Source organism: Carcharhinus amblyrhynchos, chromosome 10 (genome assembly GCF_965287045.1).
Source record: "Carcharhinus amblyrhynchos chromosome 10, sCarAmb.v2.hapA, whole genome shotgun sequence".
Taxonomy (NCBI): Eukaryota; Metazoa; Chordata; class Chondrichthyes; order Carcharhiniformes; family Carcharhinidae; genus Carcharhinus; species Carcharhinus amblyrhynchos.
The window spans coordinates 91151240-91167668 of record NC_137333.1 but is presented as its reverse complement, the minus strand read 5'-3'; the positions used below and the strand labels follow the sequence as shown (position 1 = coordinate 91167668).

The window sequence follows — 16429 nt, the reverse complement described above, 5'->3', positions numbered from 1 at the left end:
TGGTGATGATGTTTGCATCATCAGTGGAGACGGGAGAGGTTCTGGAGGGTTGGAGGATTACGGATGTTATTCCTTTATTCAAGAAAGGGAGCAGAGATAGCCCTGGAAATTATAGACCAGAGAGTCTAACCTCAGTGGTTGATAAGTTGATGGAGAAAATCCTGAGAGGCAGGATTTATGAATATTTGGAGAGGTATAATGTGATCAACAATAGTCAGCATGGCTTTGTCAAAGGCAGATCATGCCTTACGAGCCTAATTGAATTTTTTGAGGATGTAACTAAACACATTGATGAAGGAAGAGCAGTAGATGTAGTATATATGGACTTCATCAAGGCATTTGATAAGGTGCCCCATGCAAGGCTTATTGAGAAAGTGAGGGGGCATGGGATCCAAGGGGACATTGCTTTGTGGATCCAGAACTGGCTTGCCCAAAGAAGGCAAAGAGCGGTTATAGATGGGTCGTATTCTGCATGGAGGTTGGTCACCAGTGGAGTGCCCCAGGGATCTGTTCTGGGATCCTTTCTCTTTGTGATTTTCATAAATGATCTGGATAAGGGAGTGGAGGAATAGGTTGGTAAGTTTGCTGATGACACAAAAGTTGGAGGTGTTGTGGATAGTGTGGAGGGATGTCAGAAGTTGCAGCGAGGCATTGATAGGATGCAAGACTGGGCGGAGAAGTGGTAAATGGAGTTCAACCCAGATAAGTGTGAAGTGGTTCATTTTGGCAGGTCAAATAGGCTGGCAGAATATGATATTAATGGGGGGACTCTTGGCAGTGTGGAAGATCAGAATGATCTTGGCGTCCGAGTTCATAGGACACTCAAAGTAGCTGTGCAGGTTGAAGCTGTGGTTAAGAAGGTGTGTGGTCTACTGGCCTTCATCAATCGAGGAATTGAGTTTAGGAGCCGAGAGATAATGTTGCAGCTCTATAGGATCCTGGTCAGACCCGACTTGGAATACTATGCTCAGTTCTGGTTGCCTCATTACAGGAAGGATATGGAAGCCATACAAAGTGTGCAGAGGAGGTTTACAAGGATGTTACCTGGATTGGGGAGCATGCCTTATGAGGGTAGGTTGAGGGAGCTTGGCCTTTTCTCCTTGGAGAGACAAAGGATGAGGGGTGACGTGATAGAGGAGTATAAGATGTTGAGAGATATTGGTCGAGTGAATAGTCAGAGGCTTTTTCCCAGGGCTGAAATGGTTGCCACAGGAGGACACAGGTTTAAGGTGCTGGGGAGTTCGTACAGAGGAGAGGGGTAAGCTTTTCACTCAGAGAGTGGTGGGTGCGTGGAATGGGCTGCCAGCAACGGTGGTGGAGGCGGATTCAATAGGGCCTTTTAAGAGACTTTTAGATAAGTACATGGGACTTAGTGAGATAGAAGGTTGTAAGTAAGCCTAGTAATCTCTAAGGTAGAGACATGTTCAGCATAACTTTGTGGGCTGAAGGGCCTGAATTGTGCTGTAGTTTTTCTGTGTTCTATGTTCTATAAGCAAGGAATGGATTAGGGGCTTGTCCTGTTCACTCTGCTCATTGACTTTGTAATCCTACAAATAGAAATACATTTAAAAAAAACAGTTGTCAGTTCACTGCAGAATCCAGTACTATTCAGTAGGAGAAGGGAAAAGAAGGGAACGGCTGTGTAAAGAAAGGGGCTATACATCAGGAAAGCACAGTGCTTAGCACTGCTCTCTCACAGCGCCAGGGAGTCTGTGTGGAGTTTGCATGTTCTCCCCGCGTTTGCGTGGGTTTCCTCCGGGTGCTCTTGTTTCCACCCACAATCCGTAGATGTGTGAGTTAGGTGGATTGGCCGTGCTACATTTCCCCTTCATGTCAGGGGGATTAGCAGGGTAATGTGTGGGATTACGGGGATAAGGCCTGGCTGGCGTTGTTGTTGTCAGTGTAGGTTGGGTGGGCTGAATGGCCTCTTTCTACACTGTAGGGAACCTGTGATTTGCCTTGCTTCATTTTACAGCAGTGTTCAGTCCATCTCAGGGTGGTGCTGTGGAAAACTGTTACTGAGTGCACCATAAGTTGCGTAATGTAATAACGGCACACCCTCATGACAGGCAAAGTGTTCCATTTACTCAATCGTTTCGATTCAATACATTCAGTGTCACAGGACTGCTAATGTGTAGTTGTATGTCTTAACATTCAGAGACTGCAGTGGTTTTCAGGACATCTCTTAGTCTTGTAACAGTTTTGTAGATTTAATGGCCACAGTGCTTAATGAGGAAGGGGACCTGTGATTTTTACAGACGTTACTTTTATCCACAGCAAATTTTTTATTTCAATTTTGAAGATTTTAATATTGAGGATGTAGTGATGTTTATTAAAATGATTTAAAAGTACAAAGATTTTTATCTTTCCTTCTCTGTCTGGACCCTGCTGCTTGATGGAGTGTTTGTTTGTGGCGTTCATGTTTTTAATCCATAATTTTCACCCATCCTTGACTATTCTAATGTACTCCTGACTGTTCTCCCCCATTCTACCCTGGTAAACCTGAGGTTGTTAAAAACTCTGCTGCCCATATCTTATCCAGCAGCAAGTCACATCCTCCTGATCCTTCTCCACTTTGACAGTCAGTGCCCCGGGTTTGAGGGTTTTGAGATGGCTGGGGAATCCAATGTGTGATCCGTGCAGATTGTGCCACATCTAGGGCAGGTGGTGATTGAAGGGTGGAGCTGATGAGGTATTTGGAGATCAGCGCGTTCGCCCTGAGGCTTCGACTCTGTCCCTGTGTGCTTCCAATGATAGAACACTACAGCACAAACAGACCCTTCGGCCCACAAGTTGCGAACACGTGATGCCTCTTGATGTGTTCGGTCCCTTCCCTAATGAACCTTCTCCATTTTGGTTGCCCCTTGGCTTGCTGGCTGCCATTAACTCCCAGGCAAACAGCATCTTGATTTTAAGATCCTCATCCTTGTTTTCAAATGCCTTGCCCACTCTGATCTCTGTAAGCTCTTCCGGCTCCACAACCCTCCCAGGTCTTCCCTAATATTGGGGAAGGGACATTTCCCTCCTTGCCGCCACTATAGTTAAGCAAACCCACCAATACCTCTATTTTCTCAGAAGACTAAGGAAATTTGACATGTCAGCTACGACTTTTACTGATTTACTGATGCACCGTAGAAAGCATTCTTCCTGGTTGTATCACAGCTTGGTATGGCCCCTGCTCTGCCCAAGACTGCAAGGAACTACAAAAGGTCATAAATGTAGCCCAATCCATCACACAAACCAGCCTCCCATCCATTTACTCTGCCTACATTTCCCACTGCCTTGGCAAAGCAGCCAGTATAATTAAGGATCCCACGCACTTTGGACATTCCCTCTTCCACCTTCTTCCATCAGGAAAAAGATACAAAAGTCTGAGGTCACGTACCAACTGACTCAAGAACAGCTTCTTCCCCTGCTGCCATCAGACTTTTGAATGGAATTACCTCGCGCCAAGTTGATTTTTCTCTACACCCTAATTCTGACTGTAATACTACATTCTTATCTCTTTTTTTCTGTATGAATGTATGCTTTGTATAGCACAAGGAGCTATACTTTTCACTATACGTTAATACATGTGACAATAATAAATCAAATCAAATTCCTAGTTTACTTCACCATTGGCCACACTTTTAGTTGACCAGGCTCTAAAATGTCCTTCTTATGTCGCTCTGCCTCTCTACTTTCCTCCTTTGGGACACTCCTTAACACCTACCTGTTTGACCAACCTTAGATACTTGACCAAGTGCCCCCTTATGTGGTTCGGTGGCATTTTCATAGAACCCCCAGTGCAGAAGGAGGCCATTCAGCCCATTGAGCCTGCACCGACAACAATCCCACCCATGCCCTATCCCATGCGTTTACCCTGCTAATTTATTCTGACACTAATTTAGCATGGTCAGTCAACGTAACCTGCACGTCTTTGTACTGTGGGAGGAAATTGGAGTACCCAGATGAAACCCGTGCAGACATGGGGAGAATGTGCAAACTTCACACAGTGACCCGAGGCCGAAATCGAACCCGGTTCCCTGGCGCTGTGAGGCAGGGCAGTGCTAACCACTGTGCTGTCCCTGTTGAGCGGGACCTTTTAATGATGTTGAAGGCCCTATATAAATATCAGCTGTCTCTGGTGGAAAATGCCCGACATTTTTCAGAAGTTATTGGGACTTTCAATCGTACCACATGTGGAGCCATACTTTAATGTGTTTGTTTTTTATTCATTTGTGGGACATGTGCGCCATTTATTGTCCATCCCTAATTGTCTGAGGGCAGTTGAAAGTCTACCGCTTTGCTGTGGTTCTGGAGTCACATGTAGGCCAGACCATAAGAAATAGGAGCAGGAGTAGGCTATCTAGCCCTTCGAGCCTGCCCCGCCATTCAGTAAGATCATGGCTGATCTGAAGTGGATCAGTTCCACTTTCCCGCTTTCTCCCCATAACCCCTAATTCCCTTGTCTGTCAAAAACCTATCTACCCGTGACTTAAGTATATTTGGCGAGGTAGCCTCCACCACTTCAACGGGCAGAGACCAGGTAAGGGACAGCAGATTCCCTTCCCTGAAACCCATCAGTGAACCAGATGGGTTTGCTAATATGAACAATGTGTATCCCGCCATCTTTCTTTAAAACCCATGTTGAAACAAGAAGCCATAAAAAGTGTTAGAAGTTTGGCTTCGCTACTCAGCTTAGAGAACAGTGTGTGCCAAACGCAAAGACTATCATCCCTTTGACAAATCTTTAAAGGCTAGTCGAGCTTGGGATCACTTTTTAATCTTTAAACACAAGTCAGCGATTAACTGCAGGCTGTAATGGACCTATTGAAGCCAAGGGAGTATAACGTGTGCGGTGCTAGCTGTGGCTCAGTGGGTATCACTTTCACCTCTGAGTCAGAAGGTTGTGGGTTCAAGTCCTACCCCGAAGGACTTGAGTGCAGAAATCAAGACTGATAGCAGCTTGGTCCTGAGGGAGTGCAACAATTTTTAAAAAAAAAATGCATTTATGAGTGTCACAAGTCAGCTTACATTAACACAGCAATGAAGTTAGTGTGAAAATCCCCTAGTTGCCACACCCTGGCGCCTGTTTGGGTACACTAAGGGAGAACTTAGCATGGCCAATGCACCTAACCAGTGCATCTTTCGGACCGTGGGAAACCGGAGCACCCGGAGGAAAGACAAGGGGAGAAGGTGCAGACTCCACACAGACAGTGACCCAAGTCAGGAATTGAACCCGGGTCTCTCCACTGTGAGACAGTAGTGCGAACCAGTATGCCATCGGACTACCCACGTTTGAATCCCGCCATGGCAGATGGTGGAATTTGAATTCAATAAAATATATCTGGAATTAAGAATTTACTGATGACCATGAAACCATTGTCAATTGTTGGTAAAACCCATCTGGTTCACTGATGTGCTCTAGGGAAGGAAATTTGCCGTCCTTACCTGGTCTGGCCTACATGTGACTCCAGAAGCACAGCAACGTGGTTGACTCTCAACTGCCCTTGGGCAGCTAGGGATGGGCAATAAATACTGGCCCAGCCGGCAATACCCATGTCCAATAAATGAACAAAAAAAAGGTACTTGGCTGCATTTGGCCCTTCCCGTTGGGTGGGATGGTGACCCTGTCCCAAGCCTATGATGGGTACTCAGCAGTGTGACAAGTGAAGAACACAAAACGCTGCTGAGATTGGCAGGCTGGCCAAAGGTGAGTGTGTCTGCTTCTAGAAAGCACATCATGGGGGGGGGGGTGGTCAGAGAGTCCCACCTACCTTTTGGATGATGAAGTCCTCTTTTCCCTCTCAGCAAACAATCATATGGTGCTATTAGAGAAGTGCAGGAAGGATGTTCCAATCAATATGTATCCCTCAACTAAAACCACTCAAAGTGATCCACTCATTGTTATTTTGCTGTTCTCTGGGACATGGTGTGCAAATTAGCTGCCATGTTTCTTACATTCCAGCAGTAACTACACTCCATCAGTACTTGTCCAATGGCAAGATGTTATCAATGATGGACATCTGAAATAAAAACTGAAACTGCTGGAGGCACTCAGCAGTTCAGGGAGCAAGTGAGGAGGGTGAAGCATCGCTAACGGCCATTCACGCCCAGCCACCACTGCCAGTGAGGACACAGAATTTGGCGCTCAGCCAAATCTCCCGTCGCTAGAGCAGGACCAGAGAATCCCGCTGGTGTAGACGGCCGGAAAATTCCACCCAGCATTTCAGATCGATGACCTTTGTCTTTTAGGTGTTAGATTTGACTCTGGTAGCACACATCCGTGTAAGTCCAAAGGTCATGGATTCAGGCACCTCTTCAGTGTCATAAACTCATAGCTAGACTAGCACTTCAGTACACTGATGATTGAGGGAGTGCCATCCTGTTGGAGCTGGCTGAGGGAGTGCCACCCTTCTGAAGGTGGCTGGGGGAGTGCTGCCCTTCTGGAGATGGCTGAGGGAGTGCCACTCCGCTGGCGATGCTGTATTTTGGAAGACGTTAAATTGAGGCTCCACCTTGATCTGGGGTGGGAGTGGGCATTCATGGTGACGGCTGTAATACTACTTAAAGACATCACACAAGGAAGGGATTGAAAAGATGAAGATGGGAATTCTTGAGCTGAGATGTTTGATGATTGCAAGAAAATGCAGGTCAACTGACAGACAATGGGAAAGGATAACATAATGGAATACTAGGCAGGCTCCAGATGTTTGGATGAATCAATGTTTTACAGAGCCAGTAACCCTCAGAACAATTCTGAAGTACTTGTGTATGAACTTGAAGTGCCTCAACAGACAAAATAACGGACCAAGAGCCAGAGAGTGGGGTTAGGCTGAATGACCTGCAATGCTGTAAATTTTGATGGTGGACACAGGGAGGCTGACTGGAAGAATGTTGCAGTAGTGGAGTTTAGAAATGGCTAAAGCATGAATCCAGGTTTTGGCAGCAGATGGGGGTTGAGTTGGGCACGGGGGTGGTACAGAGGTAGAAGAGGCACTCGCTCACTCTGGCTGAGTGGGTATGGGTTCAGAGACTTTGTTCAGGGTCAAATAGGATTGCGAATTTGTGAACCTGAGTTGGTGACTGGAGAGTTTGTAACAGCATCTAGATAATAGCTTCATTCTTCCTGAGGTTGGACAGGAGGGATTGAGTTTCATTCGGGATTGCATGTGAGGCCAACAGTTCAGAAAAACAGGGTCTGAAGAGCTGGGTCTATCGTTTAAAGTAACCAATTGCTTCTGAATGCTCTGGGACATTGAGGGCGTGCATCACTATTTTCCCCTCCCCCTGCTGCCAGTCTCCCCCTCCCTCTGCCGCCTTTCCCCTCTCTCTCTCTCTCACCCTCTCTCTCACCCTCTCTCTCACCCTCTCTCTCACCCTGCCGCCTTTCCCTCTCTCTCTCTCCTCTCTCTCTCTCTCGCCCCACTGCCTTTCCCCTCTCCCTCTCTCGCCCAGCCACCTTTCCCTCTCTCTCTCTCTCACCCTGCTGCCTTTCCCCTCTCCCTCTCTTACTCCGCCGCCTTTCCCCTCTCTCTCACCCGTCCCACCGCCTTTCCCTGCCCACTCTTTTGCCCCGCTGCCTTTCTCCTTTCTCTCTCTCGCCCGGCCACCTTTCCCCTCTCACCGCCCCGCCGTCTTTTCCTGCTCTCTCTCGCCCCGCTGCCTTTCCCCTCTCTCTCTCTGGCATCGCTGCCTTTCCCCACACTCCCTGGTTTATTTTGGGCTCTCTTTCTGGCGATGAAATGGGGAAAGATTCTAGAAACAGCTTCTTGCCATCTGCCCTTTTCGGGAGCGAACAGAGCTGCGATTTGTTTCCAGGCTCCCCATGAATGCACCTCCTTATCATTCTCCGTGGAACACACACACTCTGAGCTGAGGGAGCGGCTGTTCTGGCTGAGATGCAGTAGCTGGCTGCCTTTCATCATATTACATGTTTTGCTAGCAGCAGCAAGGGAGCACTGACGTGGCAGCAGACTTTGAAACTGGATGTAATTGGTATAACTGGACTGGTTAACTACAGTTGAGTTAATTCACATGGTCACATAGATGTTCACGTAGACAAATAAACAGAAGCACTCGGTGTTCCCTGCATTATGTTTAAACTCTTTAATTGGGACTTGGTGGGTGTTAACTGGTCTTTCCACTGGATGGGTTAACCATGTACTTGTCTTCCCTCAAATAACTTCTTCCCATGAAACAGCAAAATTAATTATAGCCCTTCCTGTAGAGTGAAAGGTCTGATGTATAGCATACCATCTGTGATTGAGAGAGAGGTTGCATTTTTTATTATTAATGACACACTGTTCAGTGGGGCGGTGCAGTGGTTAGCACTGCTGCCTCACAGTGCCAGGGACCCAGCTTGGGTCACCCTCTGTGTGGAGTTTTGCACTTTCTTCCCACGTCTGTGTGTGAGATTCCTCCAGGTGCTCCGGTTTCCTCCCACAATCCGAAAGATGTGCTGGTTAGGTGCGTTGGCCATGCTAAATTCTCCCTCAGTGTACCCGAACAGGTGCCGGAGGGTGGCGACTAGGGGATTTTCACAGTGACTTCATATTGGCACTAATCAATAAACTTAAAATCCAGCCAGATGAAATCTCCCGATCCCCTATTTCTAAACACTTCCCGGGTTCTGCCTCTGGTGAGAATCGGTGCAGGCAGGTGGGACTGGAAAATTTGGAGAGTGGCCAAACATCCATCGACTTTCAGTCAGGTTTTCCAGTCCCAAACTCTTAACACATTGGGCAGGATTCTCCGAATTTATCCCTGCTGCAAGTGAGGATGGAGAACTTGAGAAAACTCCAAACCTCAATTCAATTTCAGCAGCACTGGAGAATCCCAGCTACCAAGGAGCTTTTTGGCAATTTTGTTCAAATATGCATTTAAAATTGCAGAACATTATTTCAAACCAAAGAAGACAACTTGGAATAATACTGTAACTAACAGCAGGAGTATTGCATGCAGTTTTGGTCTCCCTACCTACGAAGGGATATTATTGCCGTAGAGGGAGTGCAACAAAACTGGGGTTGATGGGACTATCCTATGAGGAAAGGGATTGGTTTGACTGGACCTGTATTCATTAGAGTATAGAAGGATGAAACATACAAAATTCTAACAGAGCCGGACAGACTAGATTTAGGGAGGATGTTTTTTCTGGTTGGGGAATTTAGAACCAGTGGACAGGTTGGGCATAAGGACATAAGAAATTGGAGCAGGAGTAGGCCATCTAGCCCTTCGAGCCTGCCCTGCCATTCAATAAGATCATGGCTGATCTGTCGCTGCTCAGTTCCACTTTCCCGCTTTCTCCCCATAACCCTTAATCCCCTCTCTTATCAAAAACCCATCAACCCGCGTCTTAAAAATATTTAGCGAGGCAGCCTCCACCACTTCAACGGGCAGAGAATTCCAGAGATTCACCACCCTTTGAGTGAAGAAGTTCCTCCTCAACTCCGTTCTAAACCGCCCCCCTTTTATCTTGAGGCTGTGCCCCCTAGTCCTACTGTCTTTTTTGAGCGGGAAGAGTCTCTCCACCTCTATCCTATCATGGTGGCACAGTGGTTATCACTGTGACCTCAGTGCCATGGACCTGGGTTCAATTCCAGCCAGCCTTGGGTGACTGTCTGTGTGGAATTTGCACATTCTCCCCATGTCCACATGGGTTTCCTCCGGGTGCTCCAGTTTCTTCCCACACTCCAAAGATATGCAGGTTGGGTGGATTGGCTATTTAAATTGCTCCTTAGTGTCCCACAATGTGTAGGCTAGGTGGATTAGTGGGCTGAATGGCCTCCTCCTGCACTGTAGAGATTCTACAATACGGGGCAGACCTTTTAGGACTGAGATGTGGAAGAATTTCCTCACTCAAAGGGTCGTGGACCTGTGGAATTCTCTGCATAAGAACGGCTGCAGAGGCAAAATTACTGAATGTGTTCAAGAAAGTTTTTTTTTAGATTTAATGATATCAGAAGTTATGGAGAGAAAGCGAGAATATGGCATTGAAATTGAGAGTCAAACATGATCATATTGAATGGCGGAGCAGACTCGGAGGGCCGAATGGCCTAGTCCTGTCCCTAGTTTCTGTTTTTCTATATAACTGTCCCTAGAAATCCCTCACTAACAGCACTATGGGTGTACCTACATTGCAGGCACTGCATGGCTTAAGAAGGCAGCCCAACCACCACCTTTTCAAGGGCAGTTAGGAATGGGCAAGAAATGCTGGTCTATATCATGATGCCAGCATCCCATGAATGAATTTAAAAAAAAAATAAACCATTTTAAGAACTTCTAAAAATGCATGCAGGCTTACCGCATTTAGTTGACTGACTGCTGTGATTCATTCCGTTTTTTTTTCCAAGGAATGAGAAAAAGTATGTGGAAAAATACTGGAAAGAAGTTCAAGTCGGGGACTTTGTTCGCCTGCGATGCAATGAAATAATTCCAGCTGATATCCTGCTGCTGTACTCCAGTGATCCTGATGGACTTTGCCACATCGAGACTGCCAACCTGGATGGAGAGACCAACCTCAAGCAGCGACAGGTCACCAAGGGTTTCACTGAACTGGTAAGTGGTTTTCAAAGAGCTTGAACAGCCCTAGAATCGCCTTGGCGTGGGGGTGGCCACTCTGCCCATCATACCTGTGCTGACTGTTTGCAGGTCCTCACCAATCAATCCCACTCCCCCAGCTCGTCTCCCACAGCATTGCCCCCTACTTCCTCAAAATGGTTCATCATAATGACAGTGGACATGTACTGCTTGTGACAATGTGTCTTTTAATTAAAAAAAAAAGCACAAGTGAATGTCAGAAAGCTGGGATCAACCTCATGAATGCCAGATTTTGTTATTCCAAGACGATTCCCAGCCAGTGAGGCAGAATCTGAAATCGGAAAGCACAGTCACTAGCAAAACTGCTGCAGTCAGATGGCAGAGCCTCTCGCACTGAGTGGTAACGTGAGTTAGGAATTCCAGCCCTTGTTGTGAATGGGCTGGAGGCAGCCCACCCCAGCCTGGTGGGTTTCTTTATTCATTCATGGGACATGGACGTCACTGGCTGGCCAGCATCTATTGCCCATTCCTAGTTGCCTGCAGGCAGTTGAGAGTTAACCATATTGCTGTGGGTCTGGAGTCACAGCAAATGTAGACCAGATCAGGTAAGGACGGCAGATTTCCTTCCTTAAAGGACGAATCCCACCACAGCCAATGGTAAAATTTAAATTGGATAAAAACCTGAATGACCATGAAACCATTGTCAATTGTCATAAAAAACACATCTAGCTCACCACTGTGCTTCAGGGAAGGAAATCTGTCGTCCTTACCTGGTCTGGCCTACATATGAATTCAGACCCACAGCAATGGGTTTTAGAACATAAGAACATAAGAAATAGGAGCAGGAGTAGGCCATCTAGCCCTTCGAGCCTGCCCCGCCATTCAGTAAGATCATGGCTGATCTGTTGTGGCTCAGTTCCACTTTCCCGCCCTCTCCCCATAGCCCTTAATCCCCTCTCTTATCAAGAACCCATCAACCCGCTTCTTAAAAATATTTAGCGAGGCAGCCTCCACCACTTCAACGGGCAGAGAATTCCAGAGATTCACCACCCTTTGAGTGAAGAAGTTCCTCCTCAACTCCGTTCTAAACCGCACCCCCCTTTATCTTGAGGCTGTGCCCCCTAGTCCTACTGTCTTTTTTGAGCGGGAAGAGTCTCTCCACCTCTATCCTATCCATCCCATTCATCATCTTATACGTCTCAATGAGATCTCCCCTCATTCTTCTAAACTCTAACGAGTACAAGCCTAGTTTATTCAGCCTCTCCTCATAGCTCAATCCCCTCAACTCCGGTATCAGCCTAGTAAACCTCCTCTGCACTCCCTCCAGGGCCAAAATATCCTTGCGCAGGTGCGGCGCCCAAAACTGCACACAGTACTCCAGCTGCGGCCTCACCAATGCCCTATACAGCCGCAGCAAGACCTCCCTACTTTTATATTCAATCCCCCTTGCTATGAAGGCCAGCATCCCATTCGCCTTCCTGACCACCTGCTGCACCTGCAAGCTGGGTTTTTGCGACTCATGCACAAGGACCCCGAGGTCCCTCTGCACCGTTGCCTGCTGCAGTTTTTCACCCCGTAAGTAATAGTCCTTCCTACCATTCTTCCTACCAAAGTGGACCACCTCACACTTGCCAACATTAAATTCCATTTGCCATTTCCTGGCCCATTCGCCCAGCCTATCTAGATCCTTCTGCAGACTCTCCACACCCTCCGCACAATTTGCCTTTCCCCCAATCTTGGTGTCATCAGCAAATTTCGACACCCTGCACTCGGTTCCCTCCTCCAGATCATCTATATAAATGGTAAATAGCTGAGGCCCCAGCACCGACCCCTGGGGCACCCCACTAGTCACCAACCGCCAATCCGAATAGCACCCATTGACCCCCACTCTCTGCCTCCTATTTGACAACCAATCCTCTATCCACGCTAACACCCTACCCCCAACTCCATGTCCCCTGACCTTCTGCAATAACCTCTTGTGAGGTACCTTGTCAAACGCCTTCTGAAAATCCAGAAAGACCACATCCACCGGCTCTCCTCTATCCACCGCCCTAGACACATCCTCATAGAACTCCAATAAATTTGTCAGACACGACTTCCCTTTAATGAAACCGTGTTGCGTCCGCCCTATCAAGCAATTCCCTTCAAGATGCCTCGCAATTTCCTCCTTAATGACGGATTCTAACATTTTACCTACCACAGACGTTAAACTAACCGGCCTATAATTCCCCGCCTTTTGCCTGGCACCCTTCTTAACGACAATCGACTGTGGTTTCATAGTCATCAGTAGATACTTAATTCCTGGGGTTTTTTTTACGGAATTCAAATTCCACATCCGGCCATGGTGGGTTTTGAACCCCTGTCCCCAGAACATTACCTCAGTTTCTGGATTAACAGTGCAGCGATAATACCACTAAGCCATTGCCTTCTGGGGGCTGAGCGGACAGGGCATACAAAACACTGTAGGCATCAGTGGGTCTGAAAGACACCACTGGGGGAAACGGTGGTGGGAAAATTCAGGCCACAGGATAAATATCAAAACCAAATAACCCCTGAAATCAATGGCCGGAATTTTACCGGCACGCCCGTCTCGGAATCAAGGTGGGTGAGGTTCACAGAACGGCGTTCCCCATTGGCCTCGGGTGGAACCTTACAAGCCTCGGCCGGCAAAGGCGATAAAACTCCACCCAATGGCTTTCAACATTGGCAACTTCAAGGCTTGATTCAACTCTCCAGATGAAGTCCTCAAAACCTTCCCTTTCTCGTTTAGTCCCTTTTCCCATCCAGAGCCTCATCCTTGGAAACCTCCTTTGGTGGAAACAACACACAGCATGGAAGGAATCTTGCCAGTGCTGCCAGTTTGCAGTAGCTTATCTAGAAACCTTCTATGCTTTTGTCTAGAAGATTTCCCAACCTATTATGGAGGGGAATGAACTGGTATGGAGGGCATTAGCTATGCGGAGAGGTTGGAGAAACTTGGTTTGTTCTCTCTGGAACGACGGAGGTTGAGGGGCGACCTGATAGAAGTCTACAAGATTGAGGGGCATGGACAGAGTGGATAGTCAGAAGCTTTTTTCCCAGGGTGGAAGAGCCAATTACTAGAGGTCATAGTATTTAAGGTGGGAGGGGCAAGATTTAAAGGAGATGTATGAGGCAAGTTTTTTTACACAGAGGGTGGTGGGTGGCTGGAACTCACTGTCGAGGGCGATAGTGGAAGCAGATATGATGGTGACTATTACGGGGCTGTTTGTCAAATACATGAGTAGGATGGGAATAGAGGGATATGGTCTCCGGAAGGGAAGAGGGTTTTAGTTCAGTCGGGCATGGTCAGTGAAGGCTTGGAGGGCTGAAGGACCTGTTCCTGTTCAGTAATTTTCTTTGTTCCTTATCAAGGATACGTCATTCCATTGATTTAGATTCTGTTTCAGATTTGGGTGATAGATGGTGGTGCAGAAGGAAATTTGTTAGATTAATGTTAAGACAAAAATGTTGTTGGCAACTGTTCAGGTTTTCTTTCTGTTACTGCTTCCCAGTTGTATAGGTTAATTTTTGTACATCATCTTCCAAACTAAAATCTTGCCCGCTATGTTTTGTGTCTATAAATGCATTTCTGTTTGGTATTTTAATTGGCCCAAACTAACCAGATGATATGATCCATCACGTGGTATTATTCATTATGCAATCAATGGGTGACTCAGGCTAAGCTCAGACCGTGAGAAGAAAATCTCTTTGAAGGCCAGATTCCTACGTTAGCCTGTATTGATTTAGTTTTGCTTCTGAGTGTGTATGGGATGCTTGAAATGTCAACTGACAAAGCTTTACTTTGATTAGCTTTGACCTCAGTATATATTTTCTCCAAAGTAACCAATTTATAAGGTGGGGGGGGGGGGGGGGGCGGCATGATGGTGAGCATAATGGTGGCACAGTGGTTAGCACTGCTGCTTCACTGTACCAGGGACTCATGTTCAGTTCCACCCTTGGATGACTGTGTGGAATTTGCATGTTCTCCTCGTGTCTGTGTAGGTTTCCTCTGGGTGCTCTGGTTTCCTCCTACAGTCCAAGTATGTGTATGCCAGGTGGATTTGCCATGATACATTGCCCCTTAGTGTCCAAAGATGTGTAGTTTAGGTGGATTGGCCATGCTAAAATGCCCCTCAGTGTCCCAAGATTTGCAGGTTAAGTGGATTGGCCATTAGTGTCCAAAGATGTGTAGATTAGGGAGTTAGCCATGCTAAATGTGCAGGGTTACAGACAGGGCAGAGAGGTGGGCCTGTGGTATGCTCTTTTGGAGAGTCGGTGCAAACTTGATGGGCCGAATGGCCTCTTTCTGCACTGTAAGAATCCTATAGTTTTATGGTACATGCTTTCCTCCCCGTGTTCCCTTGCAGTTTGTACCTTAGCCTCCTTTGTCCAAAGGTGGCCTATTCAAGTGAGACAAGATGAATCCTGAGGCTGTTGGAGGTTTGGAGTTTCCAGTCTGCTTCTGGGTCTTGTGTATGTACATATAATGTAGATGAGGGGAGGGAAGGCAGGCAGGGAGATGTGCTTTGAGAAATAAAGGAGATGGCCTGTTGTAGGCTCAATGAGAGGAATCATGTCCTTCAGAAACAGAGGTACACAAAGGATTAAACTGACCAGCAAAGAGAGTGCAATAACCTCTCATGTAGTGGAAGAGAAACAATGGTATTTGGAGATGTGGTTGAACTGGGGAGGTATATATAATGACAGCTCAAAAGAAGTTTTTTTTGTTCAAGTTTGATGTGCAGGTTTAAGAAAGCCCACCAATGCCTCTACTTTCTCAGAAGACTAAGGAAATTTGGCATGTCAGCCTCTCACCAACTTTTGCAGATGTGCCATAGAAAGCATTCTTTCCGGTTTATCACAGTTTGGTGTGGCTCCTGTTCTGCCCAAGACCACAAGAAATACAAAAGGTCATGAGTGTAGCCCAATCCATCAGGCAAACCAGCCTCCCATCCATTGACTCTGTCTACGCTTCCCACTGCCTCTGCAAAGCAGCCAGTATAATTAAGGACCCCACGCACCCTGGACAAACTCTCTTCCACCTTCTTCTGCCAGGGAAAAGAAACAAAAGTTTGAGGTCACATAACAACTGACTCAAGAACAGCTTCTTCCCTGCTGCCATCAGACTTCTGAATGGACTTACCTTGCATTAAGTTGATCTTTCTCTACACCTTATCTATGTGTATAACACTACATTCTGCACTCTTTTTTCCTTCTCCATGAATGGTATGCTTTGTCTGTATAGTGCACAAGAAACAATACTTTTCACTGTATGCTAATACATGTGACAATAATAAATCAAATCAAATCACAGAATGTTCTATTCTGGAAATCCAGTTGATTAAGGATAGAACTGGAACTGATCTTTAGATGCTTTCATATTTGTTTGCAGGGTTATTTGTCATAAGCATATTCCTCCTAATCCAATTTTAGTTTGCCTATTTTTATGGGGACTCAAGTGAATCGCCAGTTAATGCTGACAACCCACATTCAATTTTTTTAATTCGTTCATGGAACATGGGTGTCACTGGCTGGCCAGCATTTATTGCCCATCTCTAGTTGCCCTTGAGAAGGTGGTGTTGAGCTGCCTTCTTGGATCGCTGCAGTCCTCATGCTGTGCTTTGGGCGCAGTAACTCTGCTGGTTTTGATAATTCCCTGAGTGACTTGAAGGCCCATATTAGAACTGCACCATTTCTGACACAACGTGGGAAATTGTCCAAAGAACGAGAGCCAGACAAGTACAGAACCGTTCATTTTGAACTGCTCCACGAGTGGAAAATATTGAAATACTTTAGTCAACTCTTAGGGGAAAAGGCAGGTTGATGATTTGAGTGCAGATGCAGAGCTGGATACAGATCAATAACTTCTGTATTGTGCGGAGCTCAG

General features: G+C 46.6%; 1 protein-coding gene across 1 annotated transcript in view; it reads left to right on the top strand.

Moving 5' to 3' along the window:
• The window catches only part of atp10a (ATPase phospholipid transporting 10A), a 177938-nt gene that overhangs the window by 56156 nt on the left and 105353 nt on the right, over positions 1 to 16429 (top strand). The window contains exon 2 of the mRNA XM_080197601.1: positions 10335 to 10539. Within this exon, the coding sequence (XP_080053727.1) occupies positions 10335 to 10539 (205 nt within the window). The remainder of the gene's footprint in view (positions 1 to 10334; positions 10540 to 16429) is intronic.